The 16,262-nt window shown below is 50.7% G+C and overlaps 1 protein-coding gene across 1 annotated transcript; it reads left to right on the top strand.

Moving 5' to 3' along the window:
- Window positions 1–3,532: 3,532 nt before the first annotated feature.
- Window positions 3,533–11,558, top strand: GINS4 (GINS complex subunit 4). Its single transcript, XM_061548338.1, has 6 exons — window positions 3,533–4,110; window positions 4,410–4,523; window positions 6,107–6,204; window positions 8,167–8,255; window positions 9,423–9,513; window positions 11,137–11,558. Exons 1-6 carry the CDS (start codon window positions 3,913–3,915, stop codon window positions 11,231–11,233), a joined length of 687 nt encoding a protein of 228 aa, XP_061404322.1. The 5' UTR covers window positions 3,533–3,912; the 3' UTR covers window positions 11,234–11,558.
- Window positions 11,559–16,262: the final 4,704 nt, after the last annotated feature.

Raw genomic sequence — 16,262 nt, 5'->3', positions numbered from 1 at the left:
TGTGTTGATGTAGTGGTGTGTGTGTGGGGTTGATGTAGTGGTTTGTGGCGTGTTGATGTAGTGGCGTGTGTGTGGTGTTGATGTAGTGGTGTGTGTGGTGTTGGTGTAGTGGTATGTGTGGTGTTGGTGTAGTGGTGTGTGTGGTGTTGGTGTAGTGGTGTGTGTGGTGTTGGTGTAGTGGTGTGTGTGGGATGTTGGTGTAGTGGTGTGTGTGTGGTGTTGATGTAGTGGTGTGTGTGGGGTGTTGGTGTAGTGGTGTGTGTCGTGTTGATGTAGTGGTATGTGTGTGGTGTTGATGTAGTGGTTTGTGTCGTGTTGATGTAGTGGTGTGTGTGTGGTGTTGATGTAGTGGTGTGTGTGGTGTTGGTGTAGTGGTGTGTGTGGGGTGTTGGTGTAGTGGTGTGTGTGGGGTGTTGGTGTAGTGGTGTGTGTTGGGGTGTTGGTGTAGTGGTGTGTGTGTGGTGTTGATGTAGTGGTGTGTGTGGTGTTGTTGTAGTGGTGTGTGTGGTGTTGATGTAGTGGTGTGTATGTGGTGTTGAAGTAGTGGTGTGTGTGTGGTGTTGATGTAGTGGTGTGTGTGGTGTTGATGTAGTGGTGTGTGTGTGTTGATGTAGTGGTGTGTGTGCGGTGTGTGTGTGGTGTTGATGTAGTGGTGTGTGGTGTTGATGTAGTGGTGTGTGCGTGGTGTTGATGTAGTGGTGTGTGTGGTGTTGATGTAGTGCTGTGTGTGGGGTGTTGGTGTAGTGGTGTGTGTGGTGTTGATGTAGTGGTGTGTGTGGTGTTGATGTAGTGGTGTGTGTGTGGTGTTGGTGTAGTGGTGTGTGTGTGATGTTGATGTAGTGGTGTGTGTGGTGTTGATGTAGTGGTGTGTGTGGTGTTGATGTCGTGGGTGTGTGTGGTGTTGATGTAGTCGTGTGTGTGGTGTGTGTGGTGTTGATGTGGTGGTGTGTGTGTGGTGTTGGTGTAGTGGTGGGTGTGGTGTTGATGTAGTGGTGTGTGTGGGGTGTTGGTGTAGTGGTGTGTGTTGTGTTGATGTAGTGGTGTGTGTGTGGTGTTGATGTAGTGGTTTGTGGCGTGTTGATGTAGTGGTGTGTGTGTGGTGTTGGTGTAGTGGTATGTGTGGTGTTGGTTTAGTGGTGTGTGTGGTGTGTGTGGTGTTGGTGTAGTGATGTGTGTGGGATGTTGGTGCAGTGGTGTGTGTGTGGTGTTGATGTAGTGGTATGTGTGGTGTTGGTGTAGTGGTGTGTGTTGTGTTGATGTAGTGGTGTGTGGTGTTGATGTAATGGTTTGTGTCGTGTTGATGTAGTGGTGTGTGTGTGGTGTTGATTTAGTGGTGTGTGTGGTGTTGGTGTAGTGGTATGTGTGGTGTTGGTGTAGTGGTGTGTGTGGGTGTTGGTGTAGTGGTGTGTGTGGGGTGTTGGTGTAGTGGGGTGTGTGTGGTGTTGATGTAGTGGTGTGTGTGGTGTTGATGTAGTTCTGTGTGTGGGGTGTTGATGTAGTGGTGTGTGTGGTGTTGGTGTAGTGGTGTGTGTGTGTGGTGTTGATGTAGTGGTGTGTGTGGTGTTGATGTAGTGGTGTGTGTGTGGTGTTGATGTAGTGGTGTGTGTGGTGTTGATGTAGTGGTGTGTGTGTGGTGTTGATGTAGTGGTGTGTGTGGTGTTGATGTAGTGGTGCGTGGGGTGTGTGTGGTGTTGATGTAGTGGTGTGTGTGGTGTTGATGTAGTGGTGTGTGTGTGGTGTTGATGTAGTGGTGTGTGTGTGGTGTTGGTGTAGTGGTGTGTGTGTGGTGTTGATGTAGTGGTGTGTGTGGGGTGTTGGTGTAGTGGTGTGTGTCGTGTTGATGTAGTGGTGTGTGTGTGGTGTTGATGTAGTGGTTTGTGTCGTGTTGATGTAGTGGTGTGTGTGTGGTGTTGATGTAGTGGTGTGTGTGGTGTTGGTGTAGTGGTGTGTGTGGGGTGTTGGTGTAGTGGTGTGTGTGGGGTGTTGGTGTAGTGGTGTGTGTTGGGGTGTTGGTGTAGTGGTGTGTGTGTGGTGTTGATGTAGTGGTGTGTGTGGTGTTGATGTAGTGGTGTGTGTGGTGTTGATGTAGTGGTGTGTATGTGGTGTTGAAATAGTGGTGTGTGTGTGGTGTTGATGTAGTGGTGTGTGTGGTGTTGATGTAGTGGTGTGTGTGTGTTGATGTAGTGGTGTGTGTGTGGTGTTGATGTAGTGGTGTGTGTGTGGTGTTGATGTAGTGGTGTGTGGTGTTGATGTAGTTGTGTGTGGTGTTGATGTAGTGGTGTGTGCGTGGTGTTGATGTAGTGGTGTGTGGTGTTGATGTAGTGCTGTGTGTGGGGTGTTGGTGTAGTGGTGTGTGTGGTGTTGATGTAGTGGTGTATGTGATGTTGATGTAGTGGTGTGTGTGTGGTGTTGGTGTAGTGGTGTGTGTGTGGTGTTGATGTAGTGGTGTGTGTGGTGTTGATGTAGTGGTGTGTGTGGTGTTGATGTCGTGGGTGTGTGTGGTGTTGATGTAGTCGTGTGTGTGGTGTGTGTGGTGTTGATGTAGTGGTGTGTGTGTGGTGTTGATGTAGTGGTGTGTGTGTGGTGTTGGTGTAGTGGTGTGTGTGGTGTTGATGTAGTGGTGTGTGTGGGGTGTTGGTGTAGTGGTGTGTGTTGTGTTGATGTAGTGGTGTGTGTGTGGTGTTGATGTAGTGGTTTGTGGCGTGTTGATGTAGTGGCGTGTGTGTGGTGTTGATGTAGTGGTGTGTGTGGTGTTGGTGTAGTGGTATGTGTGGTGTTGGTGTAGTGGGGTGTGTGGTGTTGGTGTAGTGGGGTGTGTGGTGTTGGTGTAGTGGTGTGTGTGGGATGTTGGTGTAGTGGTGTGTGTGTGGTGTTGATGTAGTGGTGTGTGTGGTGTTGGTGCAGTGGTGTGTGTTGTGTTTATGTAGTGGTGTGTGGTGTTGATGTAATGGTTTGTGTCGTGTTGATGTAGTGGTGTGTGTGTGGTGTTGATTTAGTGGTGTGTGTGGTGTTGGTGTAGTGGTATGTGTGGTGTTGGTGTAGTGGTGTGTGTGGGGTGTTGGTGTAGTGGTGTGTGTGTGGTGTTGGTGTAGTGGTGTGTGTGGTGTTGGTGTAGTGGTGTGTGTGGGGTGTTGGTGTAGTGGTGTGTGTGTGGTGTTGATGTAGTGGTGTGTGTGTGGTTTTGGTGTAGTGGTGTGTGTGGGGTGATGGTGTAGTGGTGTGTGTGTGGTGTTGATGTAGTGGTGTGTGTGGTGTTGATGTAGTGGTGTGTGTGGTGTTGATGTAGTGGTGTGTATGTGGTGTTGAAGTAGTGGTGTGTGTGTGGTGTTGATGTAGTGGTGTGTGTGGTGTTGATGTAGTGGTGTGTGTGTGTGTTGATGTAGTGGTGTGTGTGTGTGTTGATGTAGTGGTGTGTGTGTGGTGTTGATGTAGTGGTGTGTGTGTGGCGTGTGGTGTTGATGTAGTGGTGTGTGTGTGTTGATGTAGTGGTGTGTGTGTGTGGTGTTGATGTAGTGGTGTGTGTGTGGTTTGATGTAGTGGTGTGTGTGGTGTTGATGTAGTGGTGTGTGTGGGGTGTTGGAGTCGTGGTGTGTTGATGTAGTGGTGTGTGTGGTGTGTTGGTGTAGTGGTGTGTAGTGTGTTGATATAGTGTTACAGTAGTAAGGTGTGTGTAAAGCGTGTTGGGGTAGTGGTGTGTGTGTTGTGTGGGGGGTGGTAGTGTAGCGTTAGCGCGCTGCACTTATAACCCTAGTTTTATTCCTGCTCACGGCCAATACCAGTGGCGATTATCTGAACCGGTCTTGGGCCTCCCCTGTGTCGATTCAGCCTCAAATGAGTACCTAGTGTGGCGTGTAAACATCACCACTGGGGAGACAAAGGCAGCCGGGCGTGGTGTTGACCACCCATCTCCTCATGTGCCGTGCCAGCATTCATAGGTGCTTGCGAACAGCACTTGCCCCAACAGTCTGTGCAGGCTATACGGGGGATCTTTGTCTTTGTATGGTGTGTGTATGGTGTGTGCAGGCGTGGCTTAATGAGAAGCTTTGCCCGGATTTGCTGCCTCAGCACTCGGAGCTCACAGAGTGTGTGGTGGAGCAGCTCACGCATATGGTGGGGCCTGCACACATCCCTAACTCACCCAGCTTACTCACTCCCTCTCAATCAACCCCTCTCACTCACCCCTCTCACACACCTTGCTCATTCAAACCCTTCACACACACCCCTCACTCGCCCCTCTCACCCCTCTCACACCCCTTGCTCACTCACATCCTTCACTAGCCCCTCTCACCCCTCTCACCATTTACACCCCTCTCTTAAACTCCTCATGCTCCTCACCCGCACCCCTCACAAACCAATCACTGACCCCTCTCACTCGCCCCCCACTCACACCCCTCGGTGTGTGTGAGTAGGAGGGCAACCTACGGAGGGTTCAGCGTGCGGACGTGAAGTCGTCTCTCCACCGCATGGAGCTCGAGAGAATCCGCTTCATGCTGAGCTCATACCTGCGCACGCGCCTCAACAAAGTGAGCGTGTGGCACACCCCCATGATGCACACCACACCACCACGCAGCATGTGTATGCTGTGGCATCAACCTCTGGCCCTGCTGACATGGATCTGGTGTAGGGTGTGGAGTTTGTGGTGTGTATGGTGTAGTGAGTGTGATGTGTGGTGTGTATGGGGTTGTGTGTGGTATAGTGTGTGTGTACACCTTTGGGGTGCGACAGGGATGTCCTCTGGCTCCCACATTATTTAACATCTATTTTGACCGCGTAGTTCGTGAAGCCTTCAATAGCTGTACCGGGGGAATTTCCATTTGGTACAGATATAATGGGAGGCTGATCGATGCCCGGGTGCGATCAAGGGATGGCTCCCTATTGGTCAACCACGTTATGTATGCCGATGATTTGGTAATAGCTGCTCATTCAGAAGAGGAGTTGGAGACGCTGCTGCTGAGACTGGAGCGTGCCACCAAGAGGTGGGGCCTTACCATCAGCCCCACCAAAACTAAGCACCTGCCTGGGTATTTTGTACCCCACAACTCCCAATTGGTGATGGGGCAGTTGTGGAGAGAGTGGAGAGTTTCCCATACCTGGGCAGTGTGCTTATGACCGGCTCCAGTTTATCAGCAGAGGTCTCACTCCGAATCAGTCGAGCGGCAATATCTTTTCATCGGTTGCGTAACGCTGTGTGGAAGCTACCTGGTCTGTCGCTCCGCACGAAGCTTCAGGTCTTCTCGGCCACGGTCATTCCCTCCCTTCTCTACGCTTGCGAAACGTGGACCCCCCTGGTGGAGCATCTTCGCCGGTTGGAAACATTTAGGTTGGCCTGCCTACGATCCATCTTGGGTTTAACCAGGCTGGATTGTGTGAGGAGCTCACAAATCCTTGAAAGATCTGGGCAAAGTCCCATCAGTGAGCTCCTCCGGCAGGCAAGGCTGCGTTGGCTGGGTCATGTAGCCCGCATGCCCAGCCACCGCATGCCTAAACAGCTTTTGTTCGGCCGGATCGAGGGGGCTAGACGGGCGCGGCACGGGCTGGAGAAGAGATGGAGTGATGTGGTACAGGAGGACGTGGAGCTGAGTGGACTTGCCGATGACTGGTACCAGCGGTGTCAAGATCGGCCTCAGTGGAGGAGGCTCGTGAAGGATGCTACTGCACAGTTGGAGGCAGTCGCCCTCCAACAACAACGGAGGGCGGAGGAGCGACGCTCACAACAACGAGCGGAGCGCCGGGTGGCTAAAGCACAGCAAGTTGGTACAGTAGGGGGCACAGGTGGTGCATCAGCCAGTCATCTCGGTCATCTCGGTCAGTCGACCCGTGGCACCTGGGTCTGCCCCGTGACCTCCTGCCAGCGGGCGTTCGACACTTCACGTGGCCTCAAGGTGCACTTGGCCTGGCACAAGCATCGTGGTGACGTCACCGCTACTTAGTGGCGAATGGCGGTTGTTGTTGTTGTTGTGTATATAGTGTGTATGTTGTGTTGGTGTTGTGTGTGTATGTCAATGTATTGATGTGTATAGTAGTTATGTGTGTGATGGGGTTGTGTGGCATTGATGTATGTGGTGTAGATGGTGTGCGTGGTGTGTCCACGGTGTGTGCGGTGTAGATCGAGCGCTTCTACACACACGTGCTGGAGAGGGAGAAGTCTCGCACCGAGGGGCAGCCCTCACTCCTGTCCCCCGAGGAGTTTGCCTTTGCCATCGAGTGAGATCCCTCACCTCATTACACCTCCTTCAGCAACACCTCACACATCATGAGCACATTACCTCATTGTCAACACACGCTTAAGCATAGACAAAAGACAGAGACAAAGATCCCCCATGTAGCCCAAATGGACTATCGGGGCAAGTGCTGTAAGCGAGCACCGATTGAAGGCTGGCACGGCACACAAATGGGTGGGTGGCCAGAACTGCGCCTGGCCATCTTAGTGTCCCTAATCACGATATTTACACACCTCACCAGGTACTAATTTGAGGCTGTGTCGACCAAGGGCAAGCCTAAGACCGGTTCAAATATTCACCACTCTTATTGACCATGAGCGAGGATTTAACTCGGTTTGCCGGGTTTGTAGCACAGTGCGCTCTACCACTCCCTGCACTCAATCAGCTCATGTCATCACATACACCTTACACTACACCTCACACCACATCATCACCTTAACATTACCAGACCTCACATCACACCACTTCATCACCTTATCTCACACCTCATCATCACGTCTCTCACCTCGCACTATCTACGCCTCCTTAAAAGTCTCACACCATCTACATCTTCGCACATCTCACACCTCATCACCATAACCATAACCACTCATCATCAAACACTTCATCATCATCATCATCGTCACATCACCACACATCTCATAACCCATCACACCTCATAATCCAATCACATTTCCCACCATGCACTCCTATTGCCACAATTTCACACGCAAAACCACCGCATCACAATCACACATCACTCCTCGTCATCATCACATCATCCATACCTGTTCCCCCATTACTTCACCGCATCACGCATCAGACCTCACTTTAACCAATCGATATGTCACCACCCTCCAACACACATACACAGATCCTCTGTGAAGTCATACAGACTGTGGGCTTTGTTCATCTGGGCTTTGGTGTGTGCATGTGTAATGGGCGACTTCCGCGACACGTCGTGTCGAGGGTACTTCTTCTTTTATTACTCACACTGGGCACAACACAGGCCAACACTTATTCTTCCTCACACTGAGTACAACACTCGATATTAACGTCTCCACTGGCTACACACAGCCGATCACTCGGCGTGGTCCTATTGCCCTCACTCGGCTACACCGCTGGCTGGCAGCGTGACGATGACGGCGATGGAAACCAAGACCCCACACACGAGGCCCGAGCCCCGGGTCCGCTCCCCCTTATATACCCCCAGGCGTGGCTAGGCCCCGCCTCCGGCCACGCCCTCTCGTGGAACCTTCCAGCAGGTTCCGGGAGTATCTCGGCTAGCCCCACCTGTTACCTTTGCCCCAGGTACACCTCCTTCTCTGATTGGTTGGTACTTCACCGTGTCCTTACCCGTGATTCCCTTTCCGGCCAGCAGGTGTCGCCCTGTCATTACACATGTATATACGTGTTGAGTGTATACATCTGTCTTTGTGTTCAAACCTGTATATGTAAAAGTAACAGCTCTTTCCATATATGCCACATTTACTGAACTCTTTCAGTTGGTGGTTCTGAACGACAATGCGACCACACATCCAGTTCTTGTGAGCTGATGGTGTGGACATTGTTAAGATATGTTGTACGTGCAGTGCTGCACACTATTGTGCTGCAAAATCTACGTGTGTATATGTGCACACATGTCTCTGTATTTGTACACGTGTGTGATAAAAGGTGCAGTGGGGAGCAGTGGTCCAGCGGTTAGCGTATCGTGTTGTCACCCAGTGACCCAAGTTCGATTTCCACTCGCAGCCAACATCCGTGCCAACTGAACCGGTCCTGGGCCTTCCCGAGGTCAACTTGCCCTTAAACAAGCACCTAGTGCGATGTGTCAGCATAAACACCGGGGAGACAAAGGCAGCCAGGCATTGTGCTGACCACCCACCCTCTTGTGTGCCATGTTGGTAGCCCTTGCTGCGACAGCCTGTTAAAGCTAAAAGGGGGATCTTTGTGTTTGTGATTGAAGGTATGCTTCCAACATGGATAGATTCCTGAAGTCTGTGGCTCTGAGGCACATGCCACCCAACCTACAGGCCCTGGACCTCAGCAAAGCAGGTGAGTGTGCGAGAGAGGGGAGTGGTAGTGCATCGGTTAGCGCACTGCACGAAGAACCTGGCAACCCGAGGTCAATTCCTGCTCACGGCCAATACAAGTGACGATTATCTGAATCGGTTGTGGGCCTCCCCTAGGTTGAGTGTGATGTGTAATGGTCGCCACTGGGGGGAGACAGGCGGCTGGACGTGGTGTTGGCTACCCACCCCCTCGTGTGCCATGCCAGCCTTCATAGGTGCTTGCTAAAAACACTTTCCCCAACAGTCTGTTAAGGTTGTATGGGGTATATTTGTCTTTGGAGTGTAGTATGAGTCTGTTAGGGTATGGTTGGATTGTTGCTTGAGAGTGCAGGCTGTGTATGTTTGTGTGCTGTGTGTGTGTTTAGCGTCGTGTGTGAAATCGCAGGGTACATGTGTGTGTGTTGGTTTATGTCGGTTAGTGTCTTTACCCACTCAGCCTTAAATGAGTACCTGGTGTGGTGTGTAAACATCGCCGCTGGGGAGACAAAGGCGACCGGGCATTGTACTGGCCACCCACTCCCTTGTGTGCCGTGCCGGCCTTCATAGGTGCTATTTGCTTACAACATGTTGCCCCGAGAGTCAACACATGGGCATGTTGCATAGTGGGGACCTCCACTGGCAACCTAAAAAACTTCAAAGACTCCAAAACAACCTCGCACGCGTCGTCATTGCCCACACTCATCCCTGACTCGACTCACTTGCCTGTCTCCGTGCCCTCAACTGGCTCCCCATCGCCAGCAGGGTCATATACAAGATCGCCTGCCTCTGCCACAACGCCTTCACATCCGCCTGCCCGCCGTACCTTTCTTCATTACTGACGACTTGCAGCTCGGCACACGGCAGATGCCTGCGCAGCGCGACTCACGACCTCCTCTTGATACCAAGATCCAGGATGGTCATGTCTATGCGCCGCTTCTCGGTGGCAGCCCCAACAGTCTGGATCGCCGTCCCTCTGCACATTCCCAGCATCACCTCAATCGCCTCCTTCAAAAGACACTTAAAAACTCACCTCTATAACCACGCTTTCGAGCGACTCTGAGCTTGGCTCCGTGCCTCTGAGTTGCGGCCATTACGTCCGCAAATTTGTGCGCGTTATGAATCGCATTATTATTAAACGGGGGATCTTTGTTTTTGTGGCGTGACCCCACAGTGCCCCGGCCGGACGTGGGCGCATTCGTGTTCCTGCGCGTGCGCGAGCGGCAGGAGAACGTCCTCGTGGAGGCCGAGTCCAGCGAGCAGAGGTGACGGAACCAGGGATTGCGGGAGCAGGAGATACACACTCAACACGTAGCACACGTAGCACACGTAACACGTATCAAGTTGATGTCAGAATCTTTATTTAGATTGGAGGAGGAATCCGATGAGCTATCAAGCTCTTTTGCACAGATGTCCAGTCAGGGAGGGTCAGCAAGTTACGACTGCAAACAATACACAAACATGATAGGAGTGCAAAATAAAGAAAATGGTAAGCAGGTCACTAAATATAACGCGTAGGCTTTTGTGACCAATGTTATTTATAATACAAGTTTCGATTTAAAGCTTTCGTGACTGCAGGGATTCATCTTCTTGGTTCTTTCGGTAAAGTCACGTAGAAGGAAAATAATAAAATAATAAAAATAAAACATAATAAGAGTCTGCCTTCTCGACAGACCTGTTCTCCACCTGAAGACGGCTGCTTGCGTTGTGGCCGAAACGTCGTGAGAATGATTTTATTATGTTTTATTTTTATTATTTTCCTTCTACGTGACTTTACCGAAAGAACCAAGAAGATAATACAAGTTATTTGGAGTTAAATCGATTAAATATAAATGTGTTCTTAACCCAACACCACCCGACACAGACAATCAGTAAGGTTTGTCACGTAGACAAAACGTGCTAATTAATTACGACTTCAGCACACCAGTCTCATTCATCAAGATGGTGCAAGGTCACCAAAAACAACAAGAAAACAGTCCCAGACCACATCAAGATAACACCACACAGCAGCAGTCGTCGTCCCGCAATAAAATGGCCACATTAACATTGAACTATGTTGTGTGACCGTGTGAGGAGTTGAGAAGTCAAGAGACCAGGGTAGTCTCACTTGCGAGAGTGACCCCGGGTCCCCAAAACGACAAGAAATAAAATATTGCACCAACATAAATAGCTGTTAAATAAGTAATGCTCTGGACATAAGTTGACTCGAGCGGATTACGTTTAGACTGATCACAGCACAATTACAATTTTACAGAAAGATTAAACAGATTTAGGCTGACCGTTGTACTAATATGTAAACAGACGAGGATATACAAGTCGAATGCAATTGCAAGTGAAGTTATAAAGTATCGATAGCTTCGCACATACACACACATACACACGACACTACACTACATACTACACTACATACACGGCGATGATGCGTCAACTGATTTAGGACGAGCTTAAAGGAACATACATAGAATTCACGCATACAGACCACATACCATATAAACATTCACATACTAGACACCAGAGGTGTGGACTCGAGTCATGTGACTTGGACTCGAGTCAGACTCGAGTCATGAATTTGATGACTTCAGACTCGACTTGGACTTGCATAACAATGACTTTGTCCCACCTCTGAGGTGTGGACTCGAGTCATGTGACTTGGACTCGAGTCAGACTCGAGTCATGAATTTGATGACTTCAGACTCGACTTGGACTTGCATAACAATGACTTTGTCCCACCTCTGCTAGACACACACAATGCGTACGCACACACTACACGCTCGTCGGTGACGACTTCTGTGCCACCACAGATTGAGGAGCCTAGGTACTCGCTAACAGCACATTTGCCACCAGTTGATGTTGGCTGTGCGGGGGGTTGGTTGTCTTCATGTGTGCAGGGAATTTGTGGTGGACCTGGAGGAAGGCTCGCAGCACCTCATGCGCTACTCCACCGTGGCCCCACTGCTGCTCTCCTCTTCCATCCACCTCATCTAGCCCCCTGCCTCTTCCCTGTGTATTCCTTTCTCCCCATGTGGCCCTGTGCATCCCCGTGTCTTGTCGTGTAGCCCCGCATGGTCACGAGTATATTTGTGTATCCCCATCTCCCTCTGTATCCCTGTGTAGCCCCATATCTCCCCATGGCTCCCCATGGCTCCCTGTGATTGTGGGGGGTGGTCTGTGCTGTCACTTTCTAAATTCTTGAGCGATAATGGATGAGTGATGGAGGTGGTGTTCTACATTTCTTGCTCTCGTGGGTTTGTGCGAGTATTTCAAATTGGTTTGTGTGTTTTTAGTCTGATTAAAATAACAAAGCGATGAATATATCAGGTGTGGTGTGTTTTCTGTATTTGGTGTGGTGTGTGGTATGTCTGTGTGTGGGTGTTGTGGGAGCGGTAGTGGAGCGCTACAAACCTGGTGACCCGAGTTCGAATCCCATTCATGGCCAACACCAGTGATGATTATCTGAAATAGGACCTGGGCTTCCCCTAGGTCGGCTCAGCCTCAAATGTGTACCTGGTACGATGTGTAAGCATCGCTACTGGTGAGACAAAGGCGGTCGGGCATGGTGCTGGCCACCCACTCTTTCGTGTGCCGTCTCGGCCGTTTTCGGTGCTTTCTAACCGCACTTGCCCCAGCATTCTGTTAAGGCTATACGGGGGATCTATGTCGGATGTGTGCACGTAGTATGTATTGTGGTTTTGGTATGTTGTGTAGGCGTTGTGGATGCTGTGTTGTATCTATATACTGGACAGTAATACCTCTGTTATAAAGGAGCTTCGTTCCCAGAGGATCCGTTAACAAAGTCGGCCATAGAGTACCCATTCGCCCCCCCTATTTTTACAAGAAAATCGAAAAAAATCTTCAGAAATCATGCAAATCGATTTAAGAGAGTAAACTTTTCAACAATGTAGCGTTGTTAATGGGCTGCGTGCACTTACCTGCAGTTGCAGACACGGCCCATCAGGGGCAGTAACTTACACCGGCATGTGATCCGCTACATTCCCCAGCCCCAAAGCAGGAGGGGGCTGCGGGGTGTTCTGGGATCCCCCGAGACCCCCCTGGAACTCTGGAAGGGAGGCGTGGCCAGGGGCTAACACACCGGGGAGGTGTATAAAAGGCGGACGTCTGTCCGGGGCCAGTCCAAGACCGAAGCCAGAAGACCAGCTAGCCGAGGACCCTGAGACCCCTTTTCCCGTTGCCCTTGTCAGGGCCGAAACTCTGTGGGCCAGTGGTGAGACCCTGGAAACCCCCGGCCCGACGTCCTTGTCAGGGCTGGGTCCGAGTGGGGCAGTGGTCGGGACCCGCACCTTGGCTGGGTTGGGTCAGCGCAGCCTCCCCTAGGGCGCTCATAGCCGGAGGACTTGGAGCCCGTAGCCCCGTGACAGGGCACGCTAGTCCAGAGGCCATACCCCCCCAGGCAGTAGGTAAAAATGGCCGTTGCCCTTGTGAAGACTGTGACCGTTACCGTTTATTGGAATAAACGCGTTGGTGCCTCTACGAGTCGTCTCCGCTCTCCGTAACCCCACGACAACTGCATGTCCTGTAAACACAACCCAGTGTGGGTGGTGGTTCACATTACCAGCAGCCAGTCAGCGGAGCACTTAACCAGTCTTCCCTTTCCTGCCTGCCGTTGTTCAAGTTCCTCGTGATGGTAAAATTGCGTTGTGGATCTATTACCCTCATTACGTCATCCACGCGACCATCTCGTGTGAGTGTCCAATTCTCTGCCGGTTTTAGGAACCCACTGGAACTATGCACTTTTAAATCTAGGTTGAACATTTTTTTTTCTGATTCCTGTGTTTAGTTTGTTGTCCTTCCACCGCACCTCTGATTATTACGGTTGGCTACGTACTGCGCGAAAGAAGTTCAACACCTGTAGTGTAGTGGGTGTGTGGGGGTGTAGTGTAGTGGGTGTGTGAGGTTGTAGTGTAGTGGCTGTGGGGGTCTAGTGTAGTGGATGTGTGGCAGTGTAGTGTAGTGGGTGTGTGAGGGTGTAGTGGGTGTGTGGGGGTGTAGTGTAATGGGGGTGGTGAATGTCTCATCAGTTGGTCTAGCGACTATGGCGGAGCCAGGATTTTCAGGTAAGGGGGGCAATCTCTCCAGCAATGGAAAATTATAGAGGAGTTGTTACTAAGTAAGGACTTGACTTACTTTGCATTTTATTCGACGCGTGTGCGGCGATGGCGCAGCCATCGATCGAGGGTCGAATTCGATCGGCATTGCGCTCGCTGAAGGTGTTTGCCTTCAGGGAAGTCGTGTACTGTATACACAACTGCACACAATTCTGTGAGTCACTTCTAACTGCTTTGCCGTTACTTATTGTCAATTATGGACTCAGACTATGGTCCTATCATCAACATAGATTCCCTGGCACATAATAATGTGCTACACAGTGGCAGTGGGGGTCGCAAAATGACGATTTATTACTAACTAGCTTTACTACCCGGCTTCGCCCGGGACTTGGATTCACCACACCCGGCCGCCTTTGTATCCCCAGTGGCGATGTTCACACACCACACCAGTTAATTGTTTGAGGCTGAGTCGACCTAGGGGAGGCCCAGGACCGGTTCAAATAATCGTCACCGGTGGTGGCCATGAGCGGGAATCGAACTCTGGTAGCCGGGTTTATAGCGCAGCGCGCGAATCGCTACGCAGTCGCTACAGAATCTTCCGGGGAAAAAAAACACCGTATTGCAATGCTGTGTGCAAAAATCCCAGTGTGATGCAAGTCAAACAATAACAACCATAAGACAATTTAGATTAAAGTTATCAGGCCAACTCCGCACTTCCGCAAGAAACATGGCTTAACCATATGTTTTCGAAATCACCAAAATAAAGCTATAAAAACAATGTAACAACAGTAATCATAGGAACTGTGATTCAAATTTAACAATAAACGATATACATAACATGTACGACCAAACTTGCAGCCATAGCTGGCAGCATGACACTCCCAGTGTATGATGTGTGAGTGAGTCAGCGTATGATGAGTGAGTGTATGATGAGTGAATCAGTGTATGATGTGTGAGTGAGTCAGTGGTTGTGTGAGTGTATGATGAGTCAGTCAGTGTATGATGTGTGTGTGAGTCAGTGTAAGATATGAGTGAGTGTATCACGACCTCCTCCACGCCATCGCGGCCTCCTCCACGCCATCACGGCCAAGAGGCTGCGTCATCGCAGGAGCTTCTCCGCCGAGAGATGCGAGAGCCGCTGCCTCTTGCGGGGCCGCCGAGGCTGCACGCCCAGCGCCTCGTCCCTCGTCCTCCGAGCCCGAAGCGGCCCTGGAGCTCAAGCTCCGGCCGGCCCCGGGCAAGCCGAGCCCCGCCGCCGAGCCAGGCGAGACTGAGGCTCCCCGGGGCACCAGGCCGCAGTGCTGGGACTCCACCACGACCATTGTCACCCCCTAACCCCTCACACACTCATTCCCTCACACACTCCCCCACACACCCACTCATTCCCTCACACACTCACCCCCTAACCCCTCACACACTCATTCCCTCACACACTCACCCCCTAACCCCTCACACACTCATTCCCTCACACACTCCCCCACACACTCACTCATTCCCGCACACACTCACCCCCTAACCTCTCACACACACTCATTCCCTTCCACACTCCCTCACACACTCATTCCCAACACATTCGCCACTCGGGTCGCCGCTTTCCACAGCGAGCGAGGAGGCAGCCATCTTCGGCGGCCATCTTGTATAGTAGCCAAATACTCTAAACCAGTGGTTCTTAACCTGGGTTCGATCGAACCCCAGGGGTTCGGTGAGTCAGTCTCAGGGGTTCGGCGGAGGTTTTAGACACACACCCGACTCATGATTCGTGATGACCCGTCCGGCTTGGCCATCATTGGCTGCAAGTGATCACGCTACATCGCTTGGCCTATCTGTGCTGCAGGGAATTTGGTGCGCTCGATAGTCGACTTGTGACTGTCGTGATGGTACGTCGTGTGATTTCTTTCTTAATATTTTAATCCCTTCATACTAACAATGTCGAGCAAAAAAGAAAGTGGTCGGACGAATGTGTACAATATGGATTCACATGTATAACGGAACGTGATGGGAGTCAGCGTCCTAACTGCATGATTTGCAATGCCAAGTTGAGCAATTCTAGTCTAGCACCGGCAAAACTAAGGGAACACTTCCTTAAGCTGCATGGAGATGGGGAATACAAGAACACAACGCTCGCTGAATTCAAGGTGAAGAGAGCCAGATTCGATGAAAAGGCTACTCTGCCTATTCTCGGCTTTGTGCCCATCAACAAACCGATCCTCACAGCATCGTACGAAGTTGCTTACCTGATCGCAAAGCAGGGCAAACCACACACCATTGGTGAAACACTCATAAAACCAGCTGTGTTGAAGATGGCGAATATCATGCTGGGAAAAGCGGCTGAAGTTAAGTTGTCCCAAATTCCTCTTTAAATGACACCATCAGCGACAGAATAGAGGACATGAGCAAAGACATCTTGGCTCAAGTAGTTGCAGATCTGATTTCAAGCCCGGCAAAATTCAGCCTCCAACTCGACGAGACCACAGACGTTTGCAATCTAAGTCAGCTTGCTGTATTCATGCGCTATGTGAAAGACGACGTGATAAAGGAAGATTTTTTTATTTTGTAAGCCTCTTACAACAACAACTAAGGCAGCCGATGTGAAGAAACTTGTGGATGACTTCTTCAAAGACAACAATCTTTCGTGGGATATGGTTTCTGCAGTTTGTTCGGACGGAGCTCCAGTCATGCTGGGAAGAAAGTCTGGTTTGGTGCGCTAGTGAAAGCCGATGCACCACACATCATTGTTACGCATTGTATTCTGCACAGGCATGCGTTGGCAACAAAAACCTTGCCTCCAAAACTGACAGAAGTATTAAAAATTGTAGTGGAATGTGTGAACTATGTGCGAAATAGTGCTCTGAGGCACCGCATCTAGAAATGGGCTCTGAATTCGAGGTACTTCTGTACCATTCTAACTTTCGGTGGTTATCCTGGGGACAGGTGCTGAATCGTGTTTTTGC

The sequence above is a fragment of the Lethenteron reissneri genome, chromosome 2 (genome assembly GCF_015708825.2).
Source record: "Lethenteron reissneri isolate LAM-NWPU_2019-01 chromosome 2, ASM1570882v1, whole genome shotgun sequence".
NCBI lineage: Eukaryota > Metazoa > Chordata > Hyperoartia > Petromyzontiformes > Petromyzontidae > Lethenteron > Lethenteron reissneri.
This window is presented reverse-complemented; position numbering and strand designations above follow the sequence as displayed.

Excerpts from the sequence above, each read along its gene's own strand:
- GINS4 (XM_061548338.1), top strand. The coding sequence starts at position 3,913 with ATGTGCCGTGCCAGCATTCATAGGTGCTTGCGAACAGCACTTGCCCCA. Across the intron at positions 4,111-4,409 it reads TGGAGCAGCTCACGCATATG|GAGGGCAACCTACGGAGGGT; the intron begins GTGGGGCCTGCA and ends GTGTGTGAGTAG. Across the intron at positions 9,514-11,136 it reads GCCGAGTCCAGCGAGCAGAG|GGAATTTGTGGTGGACCTGG; the intron begins GTGACGGAACCA and ends TCATGTGTGCAG.